Raw genomic sequence first — 25,787 nt, forward strand, 5'->3', positions numbered from 1 at the left:
AAGGTAATAATAATAATAATAATAATAATAATAATAATAATAATAATAATAATAATAATAATAATAATAATAATAATAATAATAATAATAATAATAATAATAATAATAATAATAATAATAATAATAATAATAATAATAATAATAATAATAATAATAATAATAATAATAATAATAGAACTGCTGGATTGTTGAAGGCCCCTAGTTTAAGCAAAAATTCTGCTTTGGACTGAGCAGCTATTTGGATTTCAGACAGATTTCAGTTAATTGCTTCCAAAATTATTCACTTAGCACTAAATAGTAACAATAAGTATTTTGCATATATAAAGCCATCTTATAATTTACTGTAAGAAGGAAAGGCCATTAAGATCCCTGGAAATGACATAAATCTCATTCCTATTAATAGACTTTAGATGGCCAATTACTGGAAAGAGGAATATTTCTATATTCTCTTACTCATAGATTTTTTTATAGTTACTCCATTTACAAAAGTAACTCATTTCTTTGCTTATCAATAATGTGTTACTGCTATCTTTCCATCTGGGAAAAACTTTTACATAAGCTAACTGTTTGATGAAACATGCCTGAACCTGGAATATGTTTTCCAGGGGAAAACATAGAGTAGTGTGAGAATTGGTCATAGGGGACAGAACTGTGCATCACATCTTGTAATATGCAGCATTTGGCCATTTAAGGTAGCTTTGTGAGTGGTTGCGGTTTTCTTAGGCATCCTCCTCGTATTGGTTGAAAGGTTGGTCTTTGCATAGCGAAGCTAAGGTATCGTGTTGATGTTAACTCTTTGGGTTGTTTGTATATGAACCAGCTTTTAATTTTTTTTTTTTTTTTGCTCTCTTCTAATGTTCACTAAGGAGAGCATTTCATCTTCCAAAAACAAGGTAATCTTCAAAAGAATTTTTTTAAAAAATCTATTTAGACAGAAAGTTGTATTTGAAGCTACATTCTCATACATCAAAGATGTTTAGACCAGGCAGCAGCCCTTCTTAACTCAAAGCATGGGTAAATTAATGTACCTTCATGCACCTTAACTTCTATTCCAACAAAACACTGCCACATAATCCCATTAGCCACCCACTTCCTGTATATCACATCATTAGTAATGTGGAAGAATTGAAATCAAACCCAGGCTTTGATAGTGGCAAGATGTACAAACAGCATGATGGCAATACAGCCCCATGTTACTGTCATGATGCTTGTACAGCACAGGCCCAGTCCAACTGGTCCATATTTTGAGGAGACATACTTTTATGTAACTAATGTATGTCATTATGTGCATCATTAGTACATAAGGTTGTTTCTCTTTTGATAATCAAAGAATGGAGTTCCCCTCCTAGGTTAAAGTATGAAAAGTGTGCGTCAATTTATTGCCTTTTGGGAACGTAGCTTTAATGATTTGTTCCTGCTTCAAACCAAAGGGATTCTCTTTTTTCTCAGTTAATCTTTATTATCCCAGGCTACAGCTGTTCTAATAAGCATCCATATTAGTGGAATACGTCCTGCTGAGATGGAGGGATTTACACCTCTAAACAAGCTTGGTGATTGCCTCTCTGGAACAAGTGAACATTTGAAAAGAAATGTTTAAATTTATTTCTTTTATTTTCTCAGAAATGCTTCTTCAGACCATATTCCTGCTGTTGGCTGTTATGCTGCACCAATCTTCAGTGCAGGTATGAGCTTAAGATTTCTGCAAATCTTCTGTTATATATTCCTTGATCAGGGAAGCCACCATTTCTAGAAAAAAAAACATTCTAGAGGAGAATTAATTTTACTATCTTTTCGTTTCAGTTTTCAAAGAAGCATAGTGAGGAAAGACAAATTGAATAAAGTATGAGTGTGTGCTGAAGTATGTGCAAACTATGTTGGCAGAGGCTTTTTCTCTAAGACTGTTGCCAGCTGTAGTATTCAGTCATGAATCTTATGCAGTATCCAGAAGATACTGAAAGTGGCCTTAAGGGATACAACTGTGTTCAGGGCCCTGTTCTGATCAAATCCTAAAGAGATCAATCAAGATTTGACAAGATGTTGTGTTTTAATCCCCTCCTCCCCATATATACTTTGTCCATACTTCTGCGAGCAATTGCAAGCATTTTTTACAAGGATGATTTCCTTCCTTCCTTCCTTCCTTCCTTCCTCTCTCTCTCCATTGAAAGCAGAAGAATTTTAGATTTTTATTACATTTACCATCATACTTTCAAACATTAATCAGATGCAGGAACAAACTAAAAATGAAGCTGAATGTGTATTCCCTATGATTAGCCCATTTCCTTTTCTGTAGCACAATTTTTCTCAAACAAATGGGCCTCAGTAATTTTCCATTCCAATGACCAAACACAAATCAAAGCATACTAATTCCATATACCGTATTTTTCGCTCCATAAGACGCACCTTTCCATAAGACGCACCAATTTTTTAGGAGAAGAAAACAGGAAAATATAATCTGTTTTCTTCGCTCCATAAGACGCACAGACTTTCCACACCCCTGTTTTGTGGGAAAAAAGTGAGTCTTATGGTGCAAAAAATACAGTATATATGGAATTAGTATGCTTTGATTTGTGTTTGGTCATTGGAATGGAAAATATATATGGTTTTACACATCAGGACATAATAAAAATCATCTGGTCCTTAGCAGGTCTGAAAATTAGGTAAATGCAATCTCAGGTGAGCAACAACACATGACATATCACACTGTGTAATGATTTATTTTGCAAAAGTAGAGCCAAAATGGAGAAGCCATGTGTAAAACCATAGAATACAAAGAGGGTGCATTTTCTTTTCACATGACTGTATATATGTATGTGAGGAAAAATATGACAAAGAATGACTTTTGCCACATGTTGGGGGGGGGGTCCACAGGTATTTTAAAAAAACTTGATAAGCATTTCCTCTAACTTGGCTTACAATTATGGATTTTTGTCTGAACCTAGCTACTGTGTTTCCCCAAAAGTAAGACAGGGTTTTATATTAAATTTTGCTCAAAAATGTATTATGGCTTATTTTTAGGCGACACTTTATGTTCTTCATGTACAACAATCTACATTTATTCAAATACAGTCATGTCGTCTTCTTTTGGTTGCTGCACAATGGTGGGGCAGGGTTTTACTTAACTAGGGCTTATTTTTTGCCATAGGGCTTATATTATGCGCATCCTGAAAAATAACACTAGGGCTTATTTTCAGGCAAGGTCTTATTTTCAGGGAAACAGGGTAGCTAGTCCCATGACTGGTCAAGGAGCTAAATTTCAATCTGTTATGCCTGGGAGGGCAGAATAAACATGGTGTGCAAATAATACTTCTTTCTCTCCCCCCCCCCCCCAGCCCCGGCAATACTAGAGTATATATGTATGGATATAGTGGATAGAGTAGTGGATTAGGATTCAGGAGATCCGCCATGGAAACTCATTGGGGGGAGGAAATGGACAGCTCAAAGGCTCTCCCACAATTTCAGGTGGAAAACAAGTTGCTATGCCATGACCATGCACTTATCACCTTGCAGGCACACAGTTCTGGTCTCACCCTAACAGATATCTCCCTGCTCTGCAAGACAGAGAGGCATTTGCCTCCCTCAAGCATGCTACAGAGGTGGTAGTCATGGCAGCAGCCTCCCCAAGCAGAAGGAAAAGGCTGTCCAAGGATTATTGGGGGGGGGGAGGACACACAGTGGCAGCAAGCAATGACACCCATTGTGCTGCAGCAGAAGGACAGCTGCAGCTAATGGACATAATAATACACAGTGAAAGAATATGTGGAATCAGGCTTTCTCTTGCTCATTTCTGTGGGCAAAGAAAACATCTTTTCCTTAGGCAGGTCCAGACAGGCATTAATGGCTGCCGGTTCTATGCATCTCCAGCTTTCTCCCACCTCTGTAAGGGAGTTTTTAAAAAAACTATTAATGGTAGGGTAAGGAATACAGAAGGTAAAGGGCAGTGGAGGGGATGGAAAAAGGGTTTTGAGGATAAGAGAACACCAAATATATAATCATCCAATCTTTTCATATTAAGTATATTAAGCATATAAACTATTCATTTTCAAATAAGAACTTATCTTTCTACTTCTTTTTTAACTATTACCCCCCTAGTTTTCAATTTGCAATTATGTTATAGTTTAAATCTAAGTTATTCCAACACCATCAGAAAACCAAGACCAGTTGTGAAATACATCCCCTCTTTCACTCTCCTTTTGTCTTAGAAATACATTCAACAGGCCTAACGTAGTCTATATTTCATTCACTTCTTCCATTTTCTCAATATGCTTCTTTTGTTTCTGTGACTCTGTTTTCTTCCATATTTTGAAAGGGAAAGACACATCCAGAGCAGTAATTCGCTTTTTAACGTCAGTTTTTCTAGCCGCCTAGCGTGGTCTTAATCGACTAGATAGGCGGGATCTAAATAAAATAAATAAATATAAATAAATAGCTGCTGTAGCTACATAGCTTACTGGGTGACACATCATCCCCTTTATATTGTCTGGTATCGCCCTCAATACACACAGTTCTGGCATTTCTTTTAACTGTGGTTTAACATCTGATATTTTCTCTTACTTAAAATCTTTGATTAAGTCTTCGATCTGATTAAGATGCTCATTTACCTGCTTAAATCCTGTCAATATTGTCATTTGAAAAGTAACTTGCCATTCTTTATCTGACCAAGTCTCTGGCCGTTGATCTCTAGTTTTCCCAGGGGGGAATTCCATCTTTCCAATATGTATGATCTGTATATATAACACTCTTTAGCTTCCACTATTTTATCAACAAACCAAACACTCACTTGGTACTTTCTCTCCCCCTTACCCAGATATTATAGTGTATAAATCAACCTCTCATCCAATGCATTAAATTACAACTATGGCAGTATTGTCAGAGAAGAACAAGAAAACCGAAACAAAGAGTCAATTCAGTCAAAACACAGGAAATGAGTCTCTCTCTTAGATGTTATATTCCGTCAGGCTCTGTCCAGGTTTTGTAAGCTGCTCCGTTCAGTCCTTTGTCTCGCTGTAGATTTCCAGGCTGTTTCTTTTTCTCCCCCCCCCCCCAGAGTTTATTCCTCCTTCACCCAGCAAGGCTCTGTTATCAGAGTACCATTCATCAAACTCCTCAGTCTGTTCAGTTCAGATCACATCGCTCTCAATTCACAGTCTGTTTTCTTTTATAACTTCCAAAGGCTTATTCCTCCTTCCCCAGAAAAAGAAACCCAGCTCAATTTTTTAATCAGAGTCCCACACAGTCTAAGAAGAGAAGAGGAAGAAAAAGGTCCAATGTGTACAACTTTCACCAAGTTTTAGTCCCTTAAAGCCTGCCCAGTGTTTATTTCTCTGGGATTTTTCCCCACAAAAAACACCAGCTATTTCTGTCTCACTGTTCTCTCAATTTGACCTTGAGCCAGCTTGCTGAAAAAAGTCTAGTTTCCTTTCATTTTTGAAGCGCGAGCTGGCATGCCAGCTACACCGCTGTTATTTCCTTTCGGTCGTAAATTTTCACACTCAATTGTTCTTCGTTTTAATGGGATTTTTATAAAACAAGGGCTTCCACTTGCTTTATTGTTGCATATTTTTGCTGTACTTCTTGTTCTCTTATCCTCGGCGGCGCAGTTCTCCTAGTTAGTTGCCAAAAATGGCTTCCCATCTTCGGTCTGTGCATGTGTGAATTTTCAGAAGGAAAAAAAATTGAGTTGCTGCCCAGTCTTCTACCTTCTGTGGCTCACCATCTGCTCCAGAGAGGTCTCTCCTGACCCCCCCTTTGATTCCCCCATTTCTAGGGAAATCCCAGGCCGAGCGGTTCCAGCTTTTCTGGGAGCTATTCCCAGAGGCTGCTGGCTTCACCACAACAAAGCTCCTCCCCACCTCTTTAAGGGAGTTTATCAAAGACTGCCTCTAACTCAGGGGTGGTGTTCAGATCCTCCTGCAACAAGGGATTACAATGTGAAGAGCTGTCCCCATACTTTGTAGCAGCACCCTTCCCATATAGTGCATCCACCCATCTGACAAGAGGAGGACACGGCAGCCTCCACCACCACACAAACACAAGGCCAGGGGATGAGGAGGTAGGGCCCATACCAGAGACCGGCTGCTCACAGCATTGATTTTGGTACTTTTCCCAGATTGCTATAGTTCTTGGCTCAGGGAAAAGAAGCAGCTAGCTCTAGAGAGCTGTATCAGCAGGTTTCCAAAATTAGCCATTCCCATCACTGCTTGTCTGAGATTACCTTGCCTGCCTGAGGATAGGTCCAGTCAATCACCAACTCCCACGTAGGTCCTCTTGGAAGGAATTAAGTACGAGGGCCAGTTCTCAGCTTCCCTTTCTTTGGTCTGCAGGTAAAGAGATGAGTCACACAGCCTTTCCCTTTTTAGATTCCATCCAGCAACTTGCTCCTCTGCAGAGAAGGAATAGAGAATGACATTTCATTCATGTATCTGTTTTGTTTCATTTTTATTTCTCTTGTTAGTTCCTTCAGATCCTTATTCCTGTCCTTATGGAAAAAGTTAAAAAAATACCTAACATATTTTCTCATTCTCAATGAAAAATGGTATCTTGATACACTCCATCAAAACTGAACCAAAACAAACAACCAAAAAATTTTGACTCCACTGCAATAATTTTTGCCCTTCTCTATGTATTCATAAGCTCTGATGCCAGCTAAATCACATATGAATGGGAAGGATTTCTAGAGTTTGGATCCACTACTTTCAGAGACTACAAATCCCAGAATCTTATATGGACAGGTTTTTCAATGGATATGTTAGTTTGAAGTTTTTGAGAATTGTAGTCGAGTAAATAGCATTTTCTGCCTCTGAGGAGTTCATGTGATGTATCTGATTTCTGGTGACTTATAGATCCTTGGTGTCTGTGGATAACATTAAAGACAAAGATTTCAGCAATCTGTGGTAGCATAATGGGATGTTATATAAGCATTGCTGATTTGTTCAAAACAAAGAAAACTTTGACATTTCTCTTCTCTTTAGGGGTATGGTGCAATAATTGGCAAAATCACTGACACGCAGAAGTCAGCAATTGTTAACATGCATAATGCCATTAGGAGAGAGGTTCAGCCACCTGCCAGCAATATGATGAAAATGGTAAATGACAATTCATTAATTTTCCTAGATATAGTTGTAAGGCTTTGCTGTGGCAAAGACTCTCCAGAGCAAGATGATATATACCTGAAGTACAGATCTATGTTGATTATTTAAAATATTTTTAGATCACCACATGTTAGGTCCTCATGTAAGGCAACTGCCATCTCCCCTCTTCCTTTTCTTCTCAGACTAAGCTTCTGCTGAGTTTTTTTTATGAGTTTGCATAGAGAAATCTCTCACCACCTCCTTGTACATTTTCGTGATGTCATACAAAGGGGGCACATTGACATGCTGCAAAGGAGGGGAGAAAGTGGACTTTATGGCAGAGTGTAAGAAGAAGCAATGCCAGTCCCTTCCCCTCCTCTCTCCTCACATTCCCAGGATCAGCTTCAACTGGAGTGTGTCAGTGCAGAGAGTATAGAGTATAGAGACTTATAGCTTTTTCATGTGAGTACATTCCTGTGATAGAGAAGATCTGCAAAAGAGAAGAGGAAATGGACTAACATGACCAAGGAGAGGAGGAAAAAGAGGAAACAGTGGCAGTCAACAGGAGTAGCCCTCCAGAGTGCATATACACCTTGACAGATGCCCTGCAACACACTCACTAAAGAAATGGTTCAATTCCTCAAGAAAGAAAGAAAGAAAGAAAGAAAGAAAGAAAGAAAGAAAGAAAGAAAGAAAGAAAGAAAGAAAGAAAGAAAGAAAGAAAGAAAGAAAGAAAGAAAGAAAGAAAGAAAGAAAGAACGAACCCAACCAATCAACCAACCAACAAACAAACAAAAACCCTCTGGCCTATTATTTCTTGTTTGTTTTTAACCAGTTAACTTCTTACCCAGACACAAAGCAACTGTCAGGAATGTTTTTCAACAAATGTGAATGGTCTCCACACATCAGAAGTGACTTGATAGTGACATAACATATTTGAAATATTTTTTCTTATTTACCAAACAAATGTATAGTGACAAGGCTGATGGAATAGACACCAAAGCTCACCTAACATCATGTAAGACCATCCCCAGCCACAAAACAAAAATTAATAATTTTACAGCTTAAATAAGTGAGCTTCTGAATATTTATTCTCTATTTTTAAAATATTTTAAAAATAATTTTACAACAGAAACAGAATCTTTTTTAAAATGTCTGATTCATATTGAAGGAATTTAAAAGTTCTTCTCCTGAGAATCATTTAATTTGGTCCTGACTGGCGGGGTCAAAAATTCAGATCTTATTTTTTCTCTTTCACGTTGATAGAATATTGGCACTGAAAACCACTTTATAAGAAACTCAGAGCTTTTTTCCACTTTTAAAGGGCTTTTTCAGATTCAGTATTATGCCTCCTGAAGCCTGTAGTCCTTCCAAATGAAAAATGTGGCTGGAACTAACCACTCTCTTTCAAGATAAGGAAGTTTGATCTTTTCAATGTAGTTGATCTGTTTTAAATCTGCAGACAAAAAGGTTTTACTTTTAGAAAAATCATTATTTGAGAACTGTTTGCCCTAGCATCCCCACAGAGCAAGAGCAGAATGTCTACTACATCTGTGCCAGATTTGGTGCTGATCTGAAGTCCAGTTTCAAAGTTATATATATTTTTTTGTTTAGGCTGCCCCCATTTTTAGAGTTGCCTTGTGGAATGTTGCTTTGCTACACAATAACATCACTGCAGGGATAGGATGAGTCACATAGTCTCACTCTAATGTCTGAGGAAGTGGACTTGATCCACTAAAGCTCACGTTAAAATACAGCACTTAAGGTGCCACATTTTTGGCACAAAGCAAGAGCAGTCTGTCTGCCACATCTGTGCCAGATTTGGTGCTGATACAAAGTCAATTTTTACAATTTCCCCCATTTTTAAAATTGCCTTACGGAATAATTATTTGCTCGGTTGCATAATATCTATTGCTGCACTCTCATGCAGTAATAATTCCCCTACTTAGTCAGCGTTGAGTTGCATAACTGCTTTGCCTTGCCAGTAGCAGAGCAACACAGCCAAGGGTATCCTGAAGCCTTACAAAGTCTCATCATTCTGTAATCACTGGGAAGATGAGACAATTATCTTCAGCAGTCATCAATGGGAAACTGCCTGTGCTGTGAACCCTCAGACTGAGGACATTGCAATAAAGATGTGAATGGAATTCTATCCCCACCAGCAAGACAACTCTGCAGAAGATTGTGGGATTTGTTAGATGCGTTGTCATCACATTTTCTGGAAGAAGTGCCAAGCTGCACCAGATTATTCCTATTCTTAGAAATTGTGTCTTTCCAATGCAGAATTCAGTGGAAAGGACATCAAGCTATGCAGATATTGGTAGTTTTCTGCACAGAAGAACAGCTAACACTGTTTTTGAAAATCAAGATGGAAAACAAGACTCCACTCTTGTTTTCAGAGGCATCCAGGTGGGGTGGAAGACAGCTCAATTGGGATTCTTACCAGAAAATTGCCAGGAATGAGAAATTTTGGAGGTACTCATCACATCATTGAATAATGTTGCTCACAAGAGAAACCTTAATATTAACCAAAGAAAGAAAGAAAGAAAGAAAGAAAGAAAGAAAGAAAGAAAGAAAGAAAGAAAGAAAGAAAGAAAGAAAGAAAGATTAACAAATTAAAATGAATAAATTATTCCCAACTAAACTCTGGGAATGACACATCTGGTTATAGATCTGCCAGTTTGTCCAACACTTACTATATTTGTATTAGTTCATACATTTACTGGTGCTGGGTTTCTTTTCTTTATTCCCGCCTTCCTCGCCTACTGGCTAGGGTGATTTGTTTATGCTCCATCCTTGTGATGGCCCATCTCATGTGTGATTATTTCCTTGTTGCTAAGGTGTGGAGTGAAGAAGCTGCCAAGAATGCTGAAAAATGTATTAGCAAGTGTTCGCCAGCTCCTAGTTCCATAGAGGAGCGTACTGTGCAAGGTAAGTGGAGTGAATAGACTGGCAATTAGAGATGGGGACAAACTGCCAAAATGGCAGTTCACTGTGGTTTGTGGGTTGTCAGGGTTGATGACCCATGACCCACAAATTTCCCTAGGGATTTCTATTGAACCACAAATCAGTTTGTCATTTCAGTCTGTGGCTGTTGTTTTTTTTTAAGGGCCCATAGGCAGAGAGAGAGCAGGCTAGCTGGCCAGGATTGTGCTGGCAGGCTCCCTCTGTCTCCACGAGCACCGATCAACTGATTGGCACCCGTGGAGGTGGAGAGATCAGGCTAGCCCACTGGAACGGCAGTTTCCTTTCTGGCAGCCTAGCTTCCATTCCACCAGCGGCAATGGTGGCAATGGCAGTGGTGGTGATGATGGTAACAGGACAAGGTAGGGAGGTGATGGGGGGAAGTGGGAAAAGGGCAGGGGGTGGGCTGTGGGGGCAGAGAGAGCAACCCACTGAACAGCTGTTTAGTGGGCCCATAAGCAGAGAGAACAAACGAGGCTGCCGGAGCACCCATTCTGGCAGCCTAGCTTGCTCTTTGGGCCCAGGCCCAACAAAGGGATGAATAAAAAGGGTAAAGATTCGTCACTTTGTATTCATCAGGTCCTCCGGAATTGATGAATGCAAAGTAATGAATATTACATCAATCAGTGATTTCTGACAAATATTGTAATTCATTTTTTTTAGTCATCCCCATGTCTACTCGAAATACCATCACACATTCTTAGAAAAAAAAGCAAGTTTGCTGATTGAGTTGGAAACTAGTTTGATCAGAGAAACAGTCTAAAGGGACAGCTGTTAAGTAGTGTTCTCTTTGACCCACTCAGACTGGAAACCTCCATAAATGTCTTTTCAAAAAAAAAAAATTTCTTTTAAGGGAGAGTAGTATATGTGTCTGCTTTTTAAAGTCTATATTGCTCTGACATCAGCTGAAGGTATGCATTTTGGCCAGTAAGTGCAAAGTCACAAAGATGACAGTGTATGGCTATTTTTGGTATACTCTTACAATTGTTATTAAAAAATTTATTTTGATAAAATATATTACTTTTGTTAAAATATAGATTTAGATATTTAATTTTGATCCAATAAAGAGGTGGGGAGAAAGGAGGCTGCTGCTTGTTATTTTTATATTTCTAGCTGATTTGCAATGTATTGGCTTGGCTTTCTTTAACTCCAAAACTTTTAAAAAGATCAAGAGCAAAAGGGAGAAGCAGTTGCTGCCCAGCGGTAGATGGAAGTTTTCAATGTTTTATTTTTTTTAAAATAAGTGACCCAGTACATCAGCACTGCCCTAATACACTATATTGTTTTCACTTCCTCTGCCACCCTATATAGAACAGAGGAAGTGCTTAATTTGCCAATATCATAAAGTGACTACCTTCTAAAGCCACTTCACAATATGGGAAATTGACAGAGGACCGAATAGGGCCACTTGTGTTGCATATGTCATGGGATTGCAAGTATTGCTCCAAATGGTGCACTGGACCTTTACTCAAATTGAAGTACTGTAACCATATTTAGCCTGTAGCAGCCTACTCTAAATAAGCCTGTGTAGAGAAGCCCTCATTACAAGAGATTTGATTAGATGAATTTAAGCATTCACCCTTGGACAACACAACTGTATTTCTTCTGTTGCAGGAACAGTATGTGGTGAGATTGCACTGCAAACAAATTATCCCCCCACCTGGGCAAATGTAATTGACCAGTTTTCAAAGGGATCGAAATATTTTAAGTATGGTGTTGGAAAAACAGACCCAACAAAAGATGTTTACGGTTATACTCAGGTAGGATGTCAACAGGCTTAACTGTCAAGTTGAAATAAAACCATATGGAAAGTAAAACTGTAGAAATAATACCGAAAATATATGCCATTTTAAGCTTCTTAAGCAAGCCTAGTATCTTAATTACACAAAGCCTCCTTTTGTCAGTAGCTTGGAGTTTGCAAGGCTATTCAGTTATAAAGAAATAATCAAAGGATTGTTGTGGTTTTTCGGGCTTCTTGGCCGTGTTCTGAAGGTTGTTCTTTCTAACATTTCGCCAGTCTCTGTGGCCGGCATCTTCAGAGGACAGCACTCTGTGCTTTGGTGTAGTTGGCTTGGGAGTGCTCTGTGCTCTACACCAGAGCACAGAGTGCTGTCCTCTTTCACTTATTGAACCTCCTGGTTCAATAACCTCCTGGTTCAATAAGTGAAAGCAAGACTGAGCTGCAGCCAGGCCCCCTGCAAGCAGAGCTGCTGTTTCCCATCTTGCAAACTACTGCCATTTCCACTTCCCCTGCAGAAAAGCAAAAGAAATGCAGTCTCAGGCAAAGACAGAAGTGTAGTGGCTGTAGGCCTCCTCAGTCTGTATCGTAGCTTTACCCTCAAGTACCAATATGTGTGTGAGAGAGACTCTCAGCATCTCTGGCAGGAAAGTGACATGAGGTTCACCATTGCCTCAGCAGGAAACCATTTGCTGTGTTATATCCTCACTGGTTATGGTGGGCCAGTGTCCCAATACTCAGTGCAGAAGAGGCCCCAACACAGATATCCCTGCCACCATCACCGCCACCACCTCCACCTCCTCCTCTGCTCTTTGCTTGCTCCAAGGTAGTGGCTGCCTGTGGTTCAGGAGATATCTACCCTGGATTGATGGGGTGAACCACCTCCTACTTAGAGCACAGGCTGCCAATGCCCAAGGCTATGTCCCTTTGCCTTTGGGGGAGAAGAAGAGGGAGATGTGGATGCTTCTTATGCCATTTCCAGGGATTGGTAGGTATTTGCTTGGAACACACATGAGTTTCTGCCTTCTTGCCTTCATGGCCACCAACATTGCACTGCTTCCCCATAGTATTTTAACTGGGCCAGCACAGGGGACTGCTCCTCCTTGTTATTTCCCAATTATCCCTCTCAGATAATTAGGCTGAAAAGAAATGCAGCTCTCTGTATTTTGGAAGCAGTCTCAGGTGTGGGCATCATCAGGGGGTCTCAAGCCCACTACCCGCCCTCTTGGTCCACACCAGCCACTTCCAACACAAGAAGAAGCGACTGGGAGGTTCTTTCCATTTTTCTCACAAAAGGGCTTTTGAGCTAGTCTCCCCCACCCTTTCCCTTGCTATGAAAGGGCTTTGGGGTCCATAGAAACAACCTTGGGGCCACATGCAGTGATTCTCACCACTCAATTAGCTGATGATGAAGAAAAGGAAACAAGGGGAGGGTTGAGGAAGACCTAGAAGGCCTAAGTCATAGTCCCATTGTGGTGAGCACCAACAGAGCACCCGATGAATTTCCTCAAGTTATAGCCAGACCTTAACACTCTTATTTAAAGTATAGCAAAAAGGGAGGAGTCTGTACCACATTCCCAGCTTTAGATTAATAAAAAATCTGTATAGCTGTCTCCGCCATTTCCGTGGTATTCTGTGCACACCAAAGAGGGGATGTCTGCTTTTTCTTTGGAAAATGGCCTTGAAGAGCAACCCTCCCCCATAGCTCAGTGGTTTAGGTCTCTGGCTGCAGAGCCAGAGGTTGGGAGTTCAATTCCCCATGGAGTGCCTCCCTGACAGGGGCTGCACTCCATGATCTATAAAGTCCCTTCCAGCTCTGTAGTTCTAAGATTTTTATTATACAAACTGAGTGCAAATGAGACCTGCAGGTGGGTGATGCGTGACTGCCCCCTCCTCTTTGTGCCTTAGGGTTTTGTCACATTTACCTTCAAACTATGGGCCAAGTCACATGCTTTATTTTAAAGTGTACACTTAATATGTTTCAGAGTGAGCCACAATCAGTGTAATAAAGTACATGTACCATATACATTCAAGTGCCTGGAAGCCAGGATTGCCCCCAGAACACGTGTATATGAAACAAGAAAGAATGGCAGAAACTTTCTGCCAGAAACATATTTCATTAAAAACGTCACCATTTTTGTTATATATTACTAATCTGTGTATCCATACTCCAGTCTGTGCTGTGTGTTTTTTTAAATGTACCCCAAGTTCACATTCATCGTTTTATGTTCATAGATGATCTGGCATAAATCAAACCAGGTTGGATGCGCAACTGCCATCTGCCCAGAGGCTGAAAATAAATTTTTCCATCTTTGCCGCTACTGCCCTTCGTAAGTGTTACTTCTGAATAACATGTTCGTTATTTGAGCTGTTCAGGGCCTGGCATGAACTAGAGCTCGTATGTGCTGAGCTTTCTCCACTAATTCCTGCATCTTCCTCCCCAACTCTGGTTTCTGTACAACAGCATCCCACATCCTTTAAGAAAGAGGTGGGTGGGTGCAGAGCTCAGAATGCCATTTTGTCTGAAACTGATCCATTTCTGTTATTACTTTGGACCAGGGACAGGTTGTTCCAGTTACCATTATCCCATCTGCTAAAGTAACGAATTCTCATTCCTCATTGTATTCAGAAGCTGCATCTAAAACAAATCTACCTTTATTTTTTTTTCTGCACCTTACATTGACTCCATTCCTCTGCTGAGTCCTTGCTTCCAATCTACTGTCTTCTAAAGGCCCCGTTTAAAGGCCTTCCTCCAGCTGCCCAAGCAACCTGGGTATCTGCAGCTCCTTCTCATCTGCCTTTTTTCATTTTCCTTTAGAGCCAGCTTCTCTCGTTTTTGCTTCCTGCTCACTTTGCAACACTTCCCTTCCACAAAGAAAGACAGTGAGATGTAGCAGGCAAATCATCCATGTTTCCCTTCCTCTCCTTCCCTGCTACTTAGAGAAGTAATGTTTGTGCATGTGTGAGAGATTTGCATTACATTGAAAAAGTAGTGAATTATAGCCATGGTTATTACAGGCTCCAATATAACTCAATTTCACCTCTTTACTGAAAAAAAGGAAGAAAGAAAAAAAGAAAAGAAAAGAAAGAGAAGAAGAAGAAGAAAAGAAAAGAAGTGTTACTGAAGTAATGTGCATGTCTGAGCTCTGGCTGGGTGCCATGGAGGGAGGAGGGAGGGAGGAAATCAGGTACTTAGAGTCAGGTTTAGGATTAGGTTTTGGGTTATACACATGAGCTTTGCCTTTTCTCCATTTTATATACAACCATCGGGGCTGCCTTTACTGCCTTTTTAGCAGTTTCTCACATAATGTGCTTCTTGCATGTACATGTACCTCTTATGCGTTCTGCCATGTTGAGAAACATAATGCCCTGCTTTGTTATTTCAGAGGAAACATAGTAGGACAATTGAACAAACCCTACAAAGCAGGCCCGCCATGTGGAGAATGCCCTAACAACTGCGAGGATAAACTGTGCAGTAAGTTACCGATGATATAAAGCTCTTCCTCTGAATAATTGTAATTACAGTCCTCCTGTTCTCAAAAGTAAGCTGCTTAAAGACTAACCGTTTTATTTCAATGGAAGCTTTCCTGAATCAAAATCTATCTCTTCAGACACATAGACTGCAAATACGTGTAGTGCTGAGATTCATGTGTGGTGAGGATACAAAGTGGCAGTGGTTCATTAACACAGGAATGGAACTATCAAGCTATTAAATAGCTGATCCTAAGACAAACTATTATAACTACACGTTTGGAAGTTGCATAATTCTCACATCCACATATTGATCAGCTGTGACAGATGTTGCAAATTGCCCCAGAATCTCTGATGAAATGAGTTCTTGTTATCCATTATCTATGTCACGACTGATTGATTATAGCCATAACTATTGTTGCCCCCAAACATTCAGAAGCTCCTGAGCAAGGTTTGAGGCAATAGCATGGCCACAACACCATGATAAATAAGCTTATCAGTTTATGGTTCAGTGATAGCATGGCCACTGTTTTACCACTCTTGTACAGTGTAGAAAAAGGCATACATCACAGGGATTTCCCTGCTTGGAAATAGTGTCTAATAGCCCACCTACACAGGGCAAAGCTTCAGTATCAATACCGTGGCCAAGTTTCTCCTTTTCCTTCAGACAAGGGGCTCTGTGATGGTGACTAGACATGGAAACGGATATAAAAATTGTATCATAATATTTGTGGGAAATTGCTGATTTATCGCATATTTGTTACTTCATATTGTCAATTCCGGAGACCCCAACGAATATGAAGTGACAAATATTTCCCTTTTTAAAATACATCGCTTCAGAAAAGTGGCTTGCCTTTCTGCCAATGCCCCTGCAGGTCAGCTGTTCCTCAGGAGCATAGGCAAAGAGGGAAGGCTGGGCTGCTGGCACTAACGACACAAGCGGATTTTGATTTCTGTTCTAATTCATGTTGTGAACTATGTTGAGTCCTACACATAGCAAAATATGGTCTGTTTTTAAAAAATAAAATAATAAACAATAGAAGAGGAGAATAAATGATGGAAGATACACCTTGGGTCTTTTTATGGAGAAAGGCTGGGTAAAAATATTTTAAATAAATAAATAAACACAGGTGAAGCATTTTTTCCTACTGGGGATAGAACACTGCTCTCAGTTTTATTTAACTCTAGCAGGAAATTGGTGCTATTTGTGCCCTCACTGCTGGGCAGAATGCCCTCTGAGTTTAACTTTTGTCCTATCTGAGGTATGAGAAAACTTTGTGAGAGCTATGGGAGCTCCATCATGATGGCAGTCCTGTCACAAGCATTGCGCAGGGCGCTTGCTTTTAAAATAGCCTTTATTTGAATGCTGGTAGAATATGTAATATCCAGAAGTTAGCAAGATATCAATGATAATGGCAAGCTACTGCCGCTGAGGGTAGAATCTGTCACAATGAGGCCAACTGTTTTTTTCAGATCTTTAGGGCCAATCAGCTCCACTACAAGAAGACTGAAGTAATGTACTAGATAGACCAGAGGGGAAGGCAATGAAATTAAATGATGGGGTTACTTTGTCTGCCTTGCATCTAATTTTGTTTTGGTTTTATTCCTTCCAGGCAGCTCATGCTCGTATACTGATGTATATGAATCATGTGCAGATTTATTACTGATGTACTCTTGTAGCGAGCCATTTGTTGAACAAGGCTGTGCACATACTTGTAAATGCCGAAAACAAAGACCATAATAAGTATACAGTCATTTCAAGAGTAATCTTTAAAAAACTCTTCTAAATTGAAAAAAAAGGAAAGAGCACATTCAAATGTTTTTGTTTTTCTTGAAAATTTACCAAAATCCAGCATTTGAAATTAATGACATAAAATACACCAGTCTAAATGTCACTTGGCAACAGAAATAAAAAAACCCCAAACAAACCTGACTATGATGGTTTTTCTCTCTGTGTCGATCTGCTTTTGAAGGGATAGAAAGAATTTAGTTTAGTTCAGCAATATTGACCACACTCCACAGGATTTATGAGAAGAAACCTCAAGAAATTCCTGAGAGATGTCATGCACACAAAACAGTGTATATCTTTTAAAATGCATAGAAGTGGCAACAAATGCATAGAAAAAAGACACACAAGCATGCTTTTATCAGTTGGGAAAATGTGTAAAATATGCAGTAATTTCCATGCACACACCCCCACACCTTCAATGTTTTGCAGCATGATTCAAAAGAAGGATGGGAAGAAAATGCAAGCAAGATTCCGGGAAAGAGAGCAACACTTAAATGTTTTCCTTGCTGTTTTCAAGACAAACATTTAAATCTTGCAAATTGATTATCACTTCCCTGGATGCTAACTTCACAACAGATTTCAAATCTGGACAAAAGTGTAACAGAGATGCCTTCTGTGCTTTCGGTTGTCCGAGGAGTTCTAGACCAGTGGTTTCCAACCTTGGGTAACCCAGGTGTTCTTGGAATATAGCTCCCAGAAATCTTGGCCAGCACAGCTAGTGGTGAAGGCTTCTGGGAGCTGCACTCCAAGAATAACTTGGGTTATCCAAGGTTGGGAAACACTGATCTAGACATTAACAGCATGACTGCTTTGGATTGTTTTATCTGATCCAGAAAGACATTGGCTACCTATGGATTTTGGACTCCCGCCTATGCATGTACAAAAGCCTTGGTTGCTTTGGTTTCATGTGTTCACCTAAAAGCTTTTCATTGGTTGTAAAAGTAATCTTACCAAACACATTCATTCTGGAATTTCACTGATGCCATTTCATCCTCTACCATTTGGGATATTAAAATCTACAATGGATGCTATTCTTATATGTTAATGTTCAAGCATTTACCGTATTTTTCCGAGTATAAGATGCCCCCATGTATAAGACGCCCCCCACTTTTCTAACCCAAAAGTAAGAAATCTAAGTGGGGCTTAGCAAGTGTAGGGGGAAAGGGATCAAAGTGCTGCAAGAACAATTTAATCCTTGCTTTACCCTCCACTTCTTTTTGTTCTCTCCTCAGTTTACTTCCATGTATAAGACGACCCTCAATTTTAATCTAAAAATGTGAGACAAAAGTATAGTCTTATACACAGAAAAATACAGTAATTGCATCTTGATGGTTGATGAGAAGAAATCTAAGGAATAAATGATTATATCAGTTTTGTGGTCAATGGAAAGCACCTGTTTTCTCTTAAGGTGCCACCATTGCCACTAGTCATAATTGCCTCAGTTCCTACAAAATGGGGACCAGGGTGAAAAAATTAAAGCTGCTTATTACCACCACTTTTATCTGGATGGGGTCTCCCAGATTTCCCAGAATGTCCCTGAGAGCCAAAGGTGACAAGGGACAAATTGCTCCCACTCTTCCCAGAATCACTGGCAGAAACCTTTAGTCAAATGACCAACCAAGTATCAGATTTAGATGAGCATCTGGCATCCATTCTGGCTGGCGAAGCAGAAGGCGCTGTAGAAGTGGGTGGAGTCAAAGATGACAGGTTAGAAATGGGTGGAGTCAAAGATGACAGGTAGAGCCACAGGTAACATGGTACCAATGCACATGCACAGGATGTAGGCTTGCACATACATACAGTGCCAGACAATCTCTGACCAGAAATGACTGAAGCTGGCAGACTACTCTTTGTCTGTGGAGCTAGCTGGACCTCTAGAGGCAAAGCTTGATCTAGAAGCACCCAAGACTATAAAATTATCCTTTCAAGGTCTGACAATCCTGTACAAATCAGGTGAGAAATAATGATTTTAAATTACACTGATTTATTAAAATTTGTATAAACAATGGGCAAACTCCACTAAAATAATAAGGCCGCTGTGTAAACGGCTTTCCATCTCCAACTGTTCTAAAATGCTTGGAAATGGAATCTGCTAAGGGCCTTTAGCAGACGTGTTCTTTAGGGGAAATTGGATAGGATAGAGCATGTCTAGATTCATGGCTTTAGAGCTAAATGTTTGTCAATAACAGAGCGGAATCTGTTTGTTCCCTGGAATAGAAACATGGAGTCTATGCAACTGAAGTATCATTTCATGCTACTGGGACCCAAAAAGCATCCATATAGTCAGAGAGCATAGTATACCATACAGCAGCAATTAACGCTTATGATTTCCTGGTAGTTTTGGAGCATCAAAGTCCTTAGCACAGTCATGTTAACCAAAACAGTTATTTGGTAACCGTGTTTACTAAAAACAGACTCCTCTCTGCTGGTGCAGTTTCTTCTGAGGAACAAGAACACTATAGCAAGCCATTGATAGACCCTAACTTTCATGACTATAAGACAACAATTTTTATGTCTTAGCAGCAGCCTCTTTTTCACCATGCTGCACAATAATTGCAAAACCTATCTAGTGTTTTTTTTTTTTTACTTCCCTCAGTGCAATGTTGAATCTGGTGCCCATGGTGAAGCGATTCTTCAGCTGGCAGCAAAAAACAGGATCCTGTACAGTTAACAACATTGCCGCTGGTCATAGCATGAGGCCATGAGCAGTTTAAACTTTTTTTGCTGCTCATGCAGGAAGGTATCCATAACCTCCTTGTGAAAGTGGATGCCAGCTATTACAGGGGAAATCACTGCTTGTGTATCAGCACTGCTTGAACAAATGGGGAATCCTATGCTACTGTGTGCTAAGGGCTTTTTCCTCCAGCAGTGTTCCACAGTGTTGTGACCAAGGAAATCTTTGCATAATGGAACCTTACACTATCACACATGCAAAGCACATGTGGAGAGGCACACCAGTATCCTTGACTGAGAACAGAGCAGCTGCTGGTCCATACTCTAAACTTCTCCCCTTCCAAACTGGTCATGTCCTGAGGCTAAATGGAACCAGATTGAAGGAGTGTATGGGAGAAGGGACCCCTATCAGTCAAGTCCCCAGAGACAAAGTTCACATGGAGTAGAATTATGATCATTATTGAGAAGCATCAGAAACTGCAGGTCACCCTCAGCACCGAAATCAATGAAAACATGTTTTGTGACATTTTGCCCAGTAGATGATGCTGTGCCCAACCAACCATACTTGCTTGGGGGAATATAGAAAGAAAACCCATCAGGATTCTTGATTGATGTGCTGCATATAAGCCCTGTTAGCCTTAGACTGCCATCTGCCAATCATCTGCATGAACTGGGGGTAGGCCTAGGGCAGCCACTTCAGGTGCACTGATGTGAAAGGAATTAAAAAAATAATAATGGTAGGCCTGAATCTGCAGTTACTGTGCATGTAAAGTTGAGATATTCCAGTATCACCTGCAGTTCCTTATATGCACTGAGCTATTTAAGCTGGCAACGTCTGTTCAGGGAAGTGAGATGTACCAGCCAATGTGTCCAGGTGGATGCCCAGCTAGACCAGCAAAGTTGCTGGACCCTTTATCTTGTCCTCCAGCTAGGGGAATGGCCAGCTCAGTTGCCCAGCTCTGAAACACCCTCAAGAGGTTAGCATACTCAAGGGTCCCACAAAAAGGAAGTCATCTAAATAGTCCATGGCTGTATTGTGTTGGCCTGAACTTGATCCCTCACTCAAGGAATGTGCTAAATGTTTTTAAATATATTTTTTAAAAATATTTTTATTGAATGAACTTGGAAACATCAGCATTCATATATGGTGGTACAGCTGTTCATATGTGTTGGACGTGCTCTCCAATCCAGTTGTTCTGATCCAGAGCTTTTCCAGAAACAGAATTAATCAAAGGACAAAAATGTACAAGGTCACGAGATCTAACTCTTCTGTCCTGATTTTCAGGCAATAACAATTCAAAACAGTTGATTATCTTTTTCCTTATGGCAGCAGATTTCAAAATTGCTACAAACTGAAAGGGAATTTGTAATTTATTTTTACATGCATGGCGAAACAGAATATGGCATATTGTCCTAATGGAAAAATCAACACACCAGTTCATATTACTTAAGTGGCCAGATTACCAATATGGTTTTTTCAATACATGGTTTTCCTTTTATTTTTTATGTTAGTAGAAATGGCAGCCTATTATGTGTTAAATGTTTCAAATGCAACACAAGACATAGGGAAAGGCTGGCTGGGCTCCTGCCTGGATTGGAGTGACACTGACAAAGAAGGACCCCAGCAGCATGTGGAACCCAGTAAGTGGACCAGGCAGCCTGGGGGAAGGGAGATGGAACTCAGCACCAGCTGTGGTGCCATGCTTCGTGCTAGCTCCCATCTCTAGTGACCACTAAAATACACAGACTGCTGCTGGGCCCAGTGGTCTCACTTGCCCAACCCTGGTGTGGAGGCTGAAGAGGCCCCACTGATGGACCTTCTCTCCTTCAATCAGTACCATTGGTCAGGCTTCATGAAAGGGTCATGGCCAGCATAGTGATGGAGGCAGAAGACCCAAGGGTGGGGACAAAAGCAACTGTTACAGTCATGAGCTAACCTTCAGTGAATGATGAGACTTTCAGGAAATGAGTGTCCCATAGCACTAACATGAGAAGTCCCAACTCATGTTAGTGCTATGGGACACCCATTTCCTGAATGTCTCATCATATTCCATTGATGGCCTATCACCAGTCAGGCAACTGGCCCACAGAGCATTGCTTATGTGATTAGTCAAATGCCTGGCCCTTTCACAGTAAGCAGTCTACATAACCCACATAAAAGAACCCACTGCAGCCCACCAAACAGTTGTTGAAGCTCCTAGCTACCTCATTCCTCTTTGCCTTTTTCTTACCACCATCTCTCCCCTTACCTATCTGGCCCTTTTCTCCCTCTGGTTTAAGGAGGGTAAATATATTGACATAATATCCTTCAAGGATACACTCTCTAGTGTTTTCCAGGAAAAGTGAATGCCCAGGATGGTTGTGGTCCTTGTTGTCTGTGAAGAATGGATGTGGACCATCCCTATACAAACTGCTCCTTATCCCAAACCTCCTAAAGGCCCACCTTGTATCACCCTGTGCCTTCTTAATGCTCACCTTGGGAGACCTAATACTTGTGCTGCCTCCCTCCAATCATCCCCTGATGTGCTATGCGTATCCATGTCAGAGGAGGACTCACAAGAGTTGCTGTCCATGTCAGATGAATTGGAGCATCTGGCTGTTCTTTTGTTTCTGTGGCAGGAAGCAAGCTCTCCCTTCCTTTTTTTGGCCTTGTTTGCTGGTGCTCTGGACTCAGTCTGGTGGATTTGGTGCCTGCCAATGGTTCCCTGCGCCTTAGTTCTGCTTGGCCAGTTACAGCCAGTAGGGTTGCCACCTCTTGTAATAGTGCTGAGGATTCAGCCTTCACCAGACTCCCTAACTATGCCATAATCTGCACCAGTGCCTGGGAGATGTTCTTCAACACCACCTGCTGGCCATTTGTCTCAGGAATAGGCTGGGCTTGCAACATGGCACATCTGCCCTGCAATGCACTGGCAGGCCCCAGGAGCACCTCTCTTTCCTTGTCTAGCCCCAGCTGCTGCCTTCTTTTTTGGGAGGCATGACACTGCCGGTTAGATGCTCAGTTGTTTAGGCAGCACCCTTGTTAAACTCCAATCCCCTCAGTTATGTTGTAGCTTTGCCTTGTATATATAGGCAAGTATTCCTTGCTTGGGGTATCGGCCTATAAACTAGCAACAAGCCAGAGACACTCAAGCTTCCCACTTTATAAGCATGTAACCCCTTGCCTGGGGGTATCTGCCTAAAGAAGGTGTGGGCAATTTCCTTACCCCAGGAATGACCAGTCAGTTCCATGTGTCCAATGGCTTCCCACAGGCCCTGTTGTGATTTCAGCTCTTAGAGTTGGCCAATTGAATGTGGAGTAGCTGCCTTCTCCTATGATTTCAGCTCCCTTTGCAGTGTTGGGCTTTAAGTGGTCAGTGAGGGTTCTGGCTTTCCTTATGAATCAACTGCCAACTGGTGTACCCATCCCTGCTTTTGACTTAAGCACCCTTTTTTAGAGTATATTGTATAGGCAGATACCCACAACACAGCATATTTGCTTATATAACCTTACACCTCCTTTTCTGCCAGTCTTATTCTTGATAGGAGGGAATGCACTAGAGAGGCACCTCCATTCCTCAGGGCTCTGCAGTGTCCTCTGTGGCTTCCTTCTGCACCATCATTCCAAGTCTTGTTGATCCTCACCATTCCCTTGCCATTTCTTTCACTGCCTGCCTTGTTGCCACCACTGCAGATGCCATTATTCATTTCTGCCACAGCTGCCCTTTGCTGCCACCATTGATGCAGCTGCTGCCACCCCTTGCCCTGATGCAGCTGTCCTTTCCCACTGCCGCTGCTGCTTTTTGTCCCTGTTACTGCCACCACACTGTGCAACCACCAGTGCAATTGCTCCTCGCCACCTGGCTAGTCCCCCTGCTGTTCCATCCATGGGACAAGACTGGCAAGAAGCAGAATGGCTGAGGCCATGTGGAAGCTCCATGCTGATGGACTGAAGCACTCAGTTTCACCAGCCAGTGGGGCCCCTACCACCATCAGACAAGCCAATGGCCTTGCACAAGTCCAGTCCTGGGCAAGAGGTCCTTGGGTCCACAGTGTGTTCACGTGGAGCTGCCATTGACTCCAGGAACAGCCTGCGTCCCAGGTCAGTCTGGGTGTTCCTTCTTTCCTTCCTTCCTTTTCTCCCTCCCATTGAATACTCAAAGTATACAGAAAGGTCCACATAAATTGCCAGGACTGAATGTGTAATCTGTTCATATAGCAACCAGCTGGAACAAATGTTAAAGCTTGTTGAACAAAGTACTGTTATCTTTCTGTATAAAGTTATGTGCTTAACAAGGTGCATCACTGTACCTTCCTTGTATGTACCTACTTTATTAGCTTTTTTTCTTATCTGCTTTCCAAATGTGGATGCCCTAAATAACAAAAGACTTTGACCTCACTGTCAGAAAATATCAGCAAGCATTTTATGGCTGATCAAGTAGATATCCTTTGTGTTCATTGTGTACTCAACAACTCCCCACTAGCAATTGACTGCTCATATGGACATTTCTCTGTTACTACCTTTTTCTCTCTCTTCTCTCTCTCTCTTTCTCTTTCTGAAATTGGCATGTCAACACATTTCAAGGCATGCAATGACCATAGCAAGCTTTTCACACATTCAGCACACCAAGTAGAAGAAAACTAAGACTGCTGACCCTAACTGGGCATCTTCAGTCCAGATTACCCAAGAAAATAACCCAAGAAAATAACAGTAATCTGTAGGTTGTCAGTTAAATGGCTGGCCATCTGGGCCTTTTAGTTATTCAATTCATAAAAAAGCCCTCTGGTTTATGAATGTGGGATATTGTGCTTCTGTACTTGTGATTCAAAGAGTCAGAAAATGGCCCAGTATTGCTGCATAATATCGTGCCTGGCTTGCCAGCAGGAAAAAGAATGCCAAGCTTTACATAACAAAGAGCAGACTGAATGTTGACAACACCAATGGCAGCAGTCAAGATGGTCTACAGGATGCCCTCTTCTGCTCACTACCATTCACATTTGTTGAAAAATAGCCCTGACAATTACTTTGTGTTTGGGTGAGAAGTGGTTAACTGATAAAAAAAATGGAATCAGCTTCTGGGATTTCCCCTTGTGTGGTATCACTTTGTGAATGGTAGTGGTGCTGGGGGACTCCTGTTCAACACCTTGACCATTAGCTTGTGGAGTGTCTCAGGGTTCCATCATTCCCCATACTATGTTACATATACATGAAAAATCTGAAAGAGGCTGTCCAGAATTTTGTGGTCTGATACCACCAGTCTGCTGATGACATCCAACTCCATCTGCTTTTTGAGATCTTCCGGGAGGCCCTTCTCTCCATCTCTCAAGCTCCAGTGTGTGGTCACCCAACGCCCTACCAACCTTACCAATTTCACTCTTGAATCTACAGAACTCTCTTAGACAGTTGAAATTCTACTAGTAAAAATAACCTTACAGTCATTATGTGTTTTCTGTTCCATCAATTTAAAAATTCAGTGTGAAAAACAACAGTATTCTTGCATCAACACCAAATCAATTGAGTCAAATATTTTGACTCCCGCTCCCAGAATCACCACCCAGTATAGCCAGTGATAGGGAAATACAGTTATTATAACTCTAACACACATGGAGAACTAAAAGCCTCCGACACCTGAAATAACTAATATTGATAACATAAATATTTGTGCCAATGACATGGCCATGAAAGATCTCATAACCTTGATATACAGCATTTCTATTTTTCAAGTCACATGATCACTGGGAAGAAATCGTTGATGGATAAGCTAAAGAAAGATGAATGGAATGTACATTGTCCTGATATCTGTTGGGAGGCAAATTCTGCCAAGTATGGCCCTTCCAAGAAATCCCTGGATTATGTGGTTGATCATTTTCTTCTACAAAAAGTGGAGAAAGAAACTAGAGGAGTAGCTATTTTTGACTTGATTCTAACCAACAAAGATGACTTGGTAGAGGAAGTAGGAGTAAGGGGAACTGTGGGCAAAAGTGACCATGTTCTACTAGAATTCTTGATCTCAAAGGAAGCAGGATGCAATCACACATATATGCTAGATTTCAAAGAATCCAATTTTAATAAACTCGGAACAATGACAAGTAGGATCCCATGCCA

At 40.9% G+C, this 25,787-nt stretch overlaps 1 protein-coding gene and 1 long non-coding RNA gene across 2 annotated transcripts; one reads left to right on the top strand and one right to left on the bottom strand.

Annotated features, from left to right (window-relative positions):
* The first annotated feature begins 219 nt into the window (after nucleotides 1–219).
* On the top strand, nucleotides 220–17,168 carry LOC110077494 (serotriflin). The gene is made up of 7 exons (XM_020790602.3): nucleotides 220–1,682; nucleotides 6,969–7,082; nucleotides 9,908–9,998; nucleotides 11,646–11,791; nucleotides 14,005–14,099; nucleotides 15,156–15,244; nucleotides 16,854–17,168. Exons 1-7 carry the CDS (start codon nucleotides 1,590–1,592, stop codon nucleotides 16,979–16,981), a joined length of 756 nt encoding a protein of 251 aa, XP_020646261.2. The 5' UTR covers nucleotides 220–1,589; the 3' UTR covers nucleotides 16,982–17,168.
* On the bottom strand, nucleotides 2,689–23,253 carry LOC144583640 (uncharacterized). Its single transcript, XR_013537551.1, has 3 exons — nucleotides 18,520–23,253; nucleotides 17,170–17,204; nucleotides 2,689–6,379 (listed from the first exon to the last, which is right to left on the bottom strand). It is a non-coding gene; the product is annotated as an uncharacterized LOC144583640 (long non-coding RNA).
* Between the last annotated feature and the right edge of the window lie 2,534 nt (nucleotides 23,254–25,787).

The sequence above is a fragment of the Pogona vitticeps genome, chromosome 1, assembly GCF_051106095.1.
Source record: "Pogona vitticeps strain Pit_001003342236 chromosome 1, PviZW2.1, whole genome shotgun sequence".
NCBI lineage: Eukaryota > Metazoa > Chordata > Lepidosauria > Squamata > Agamidae > Pogona > Pogona vitticeps.

Coding starts and splice junctions, on each gene's coding strand:
- LOC110077494 (XM_020790602.3), top strand. CDS start 1,590: ATGTTTAAATTTATTTCTTTTATTTTCTCAGAAATGCTTCTTCAGACC. Junction 7,083..9,907: donor CCAGCAATATGATGAAAATG/GTAAATGACAAT, acceptor CTTGTTGCTAAG/GTGTGGAGTGAAGAAGCTGC. Junction 9,999..11,645: donor AGAGGAGCGTACTGTGCAAG/GTAAGTGGAGTG, acceptor CTTCTGTTGCAG/GAACAGTATGTGGTGAGATT.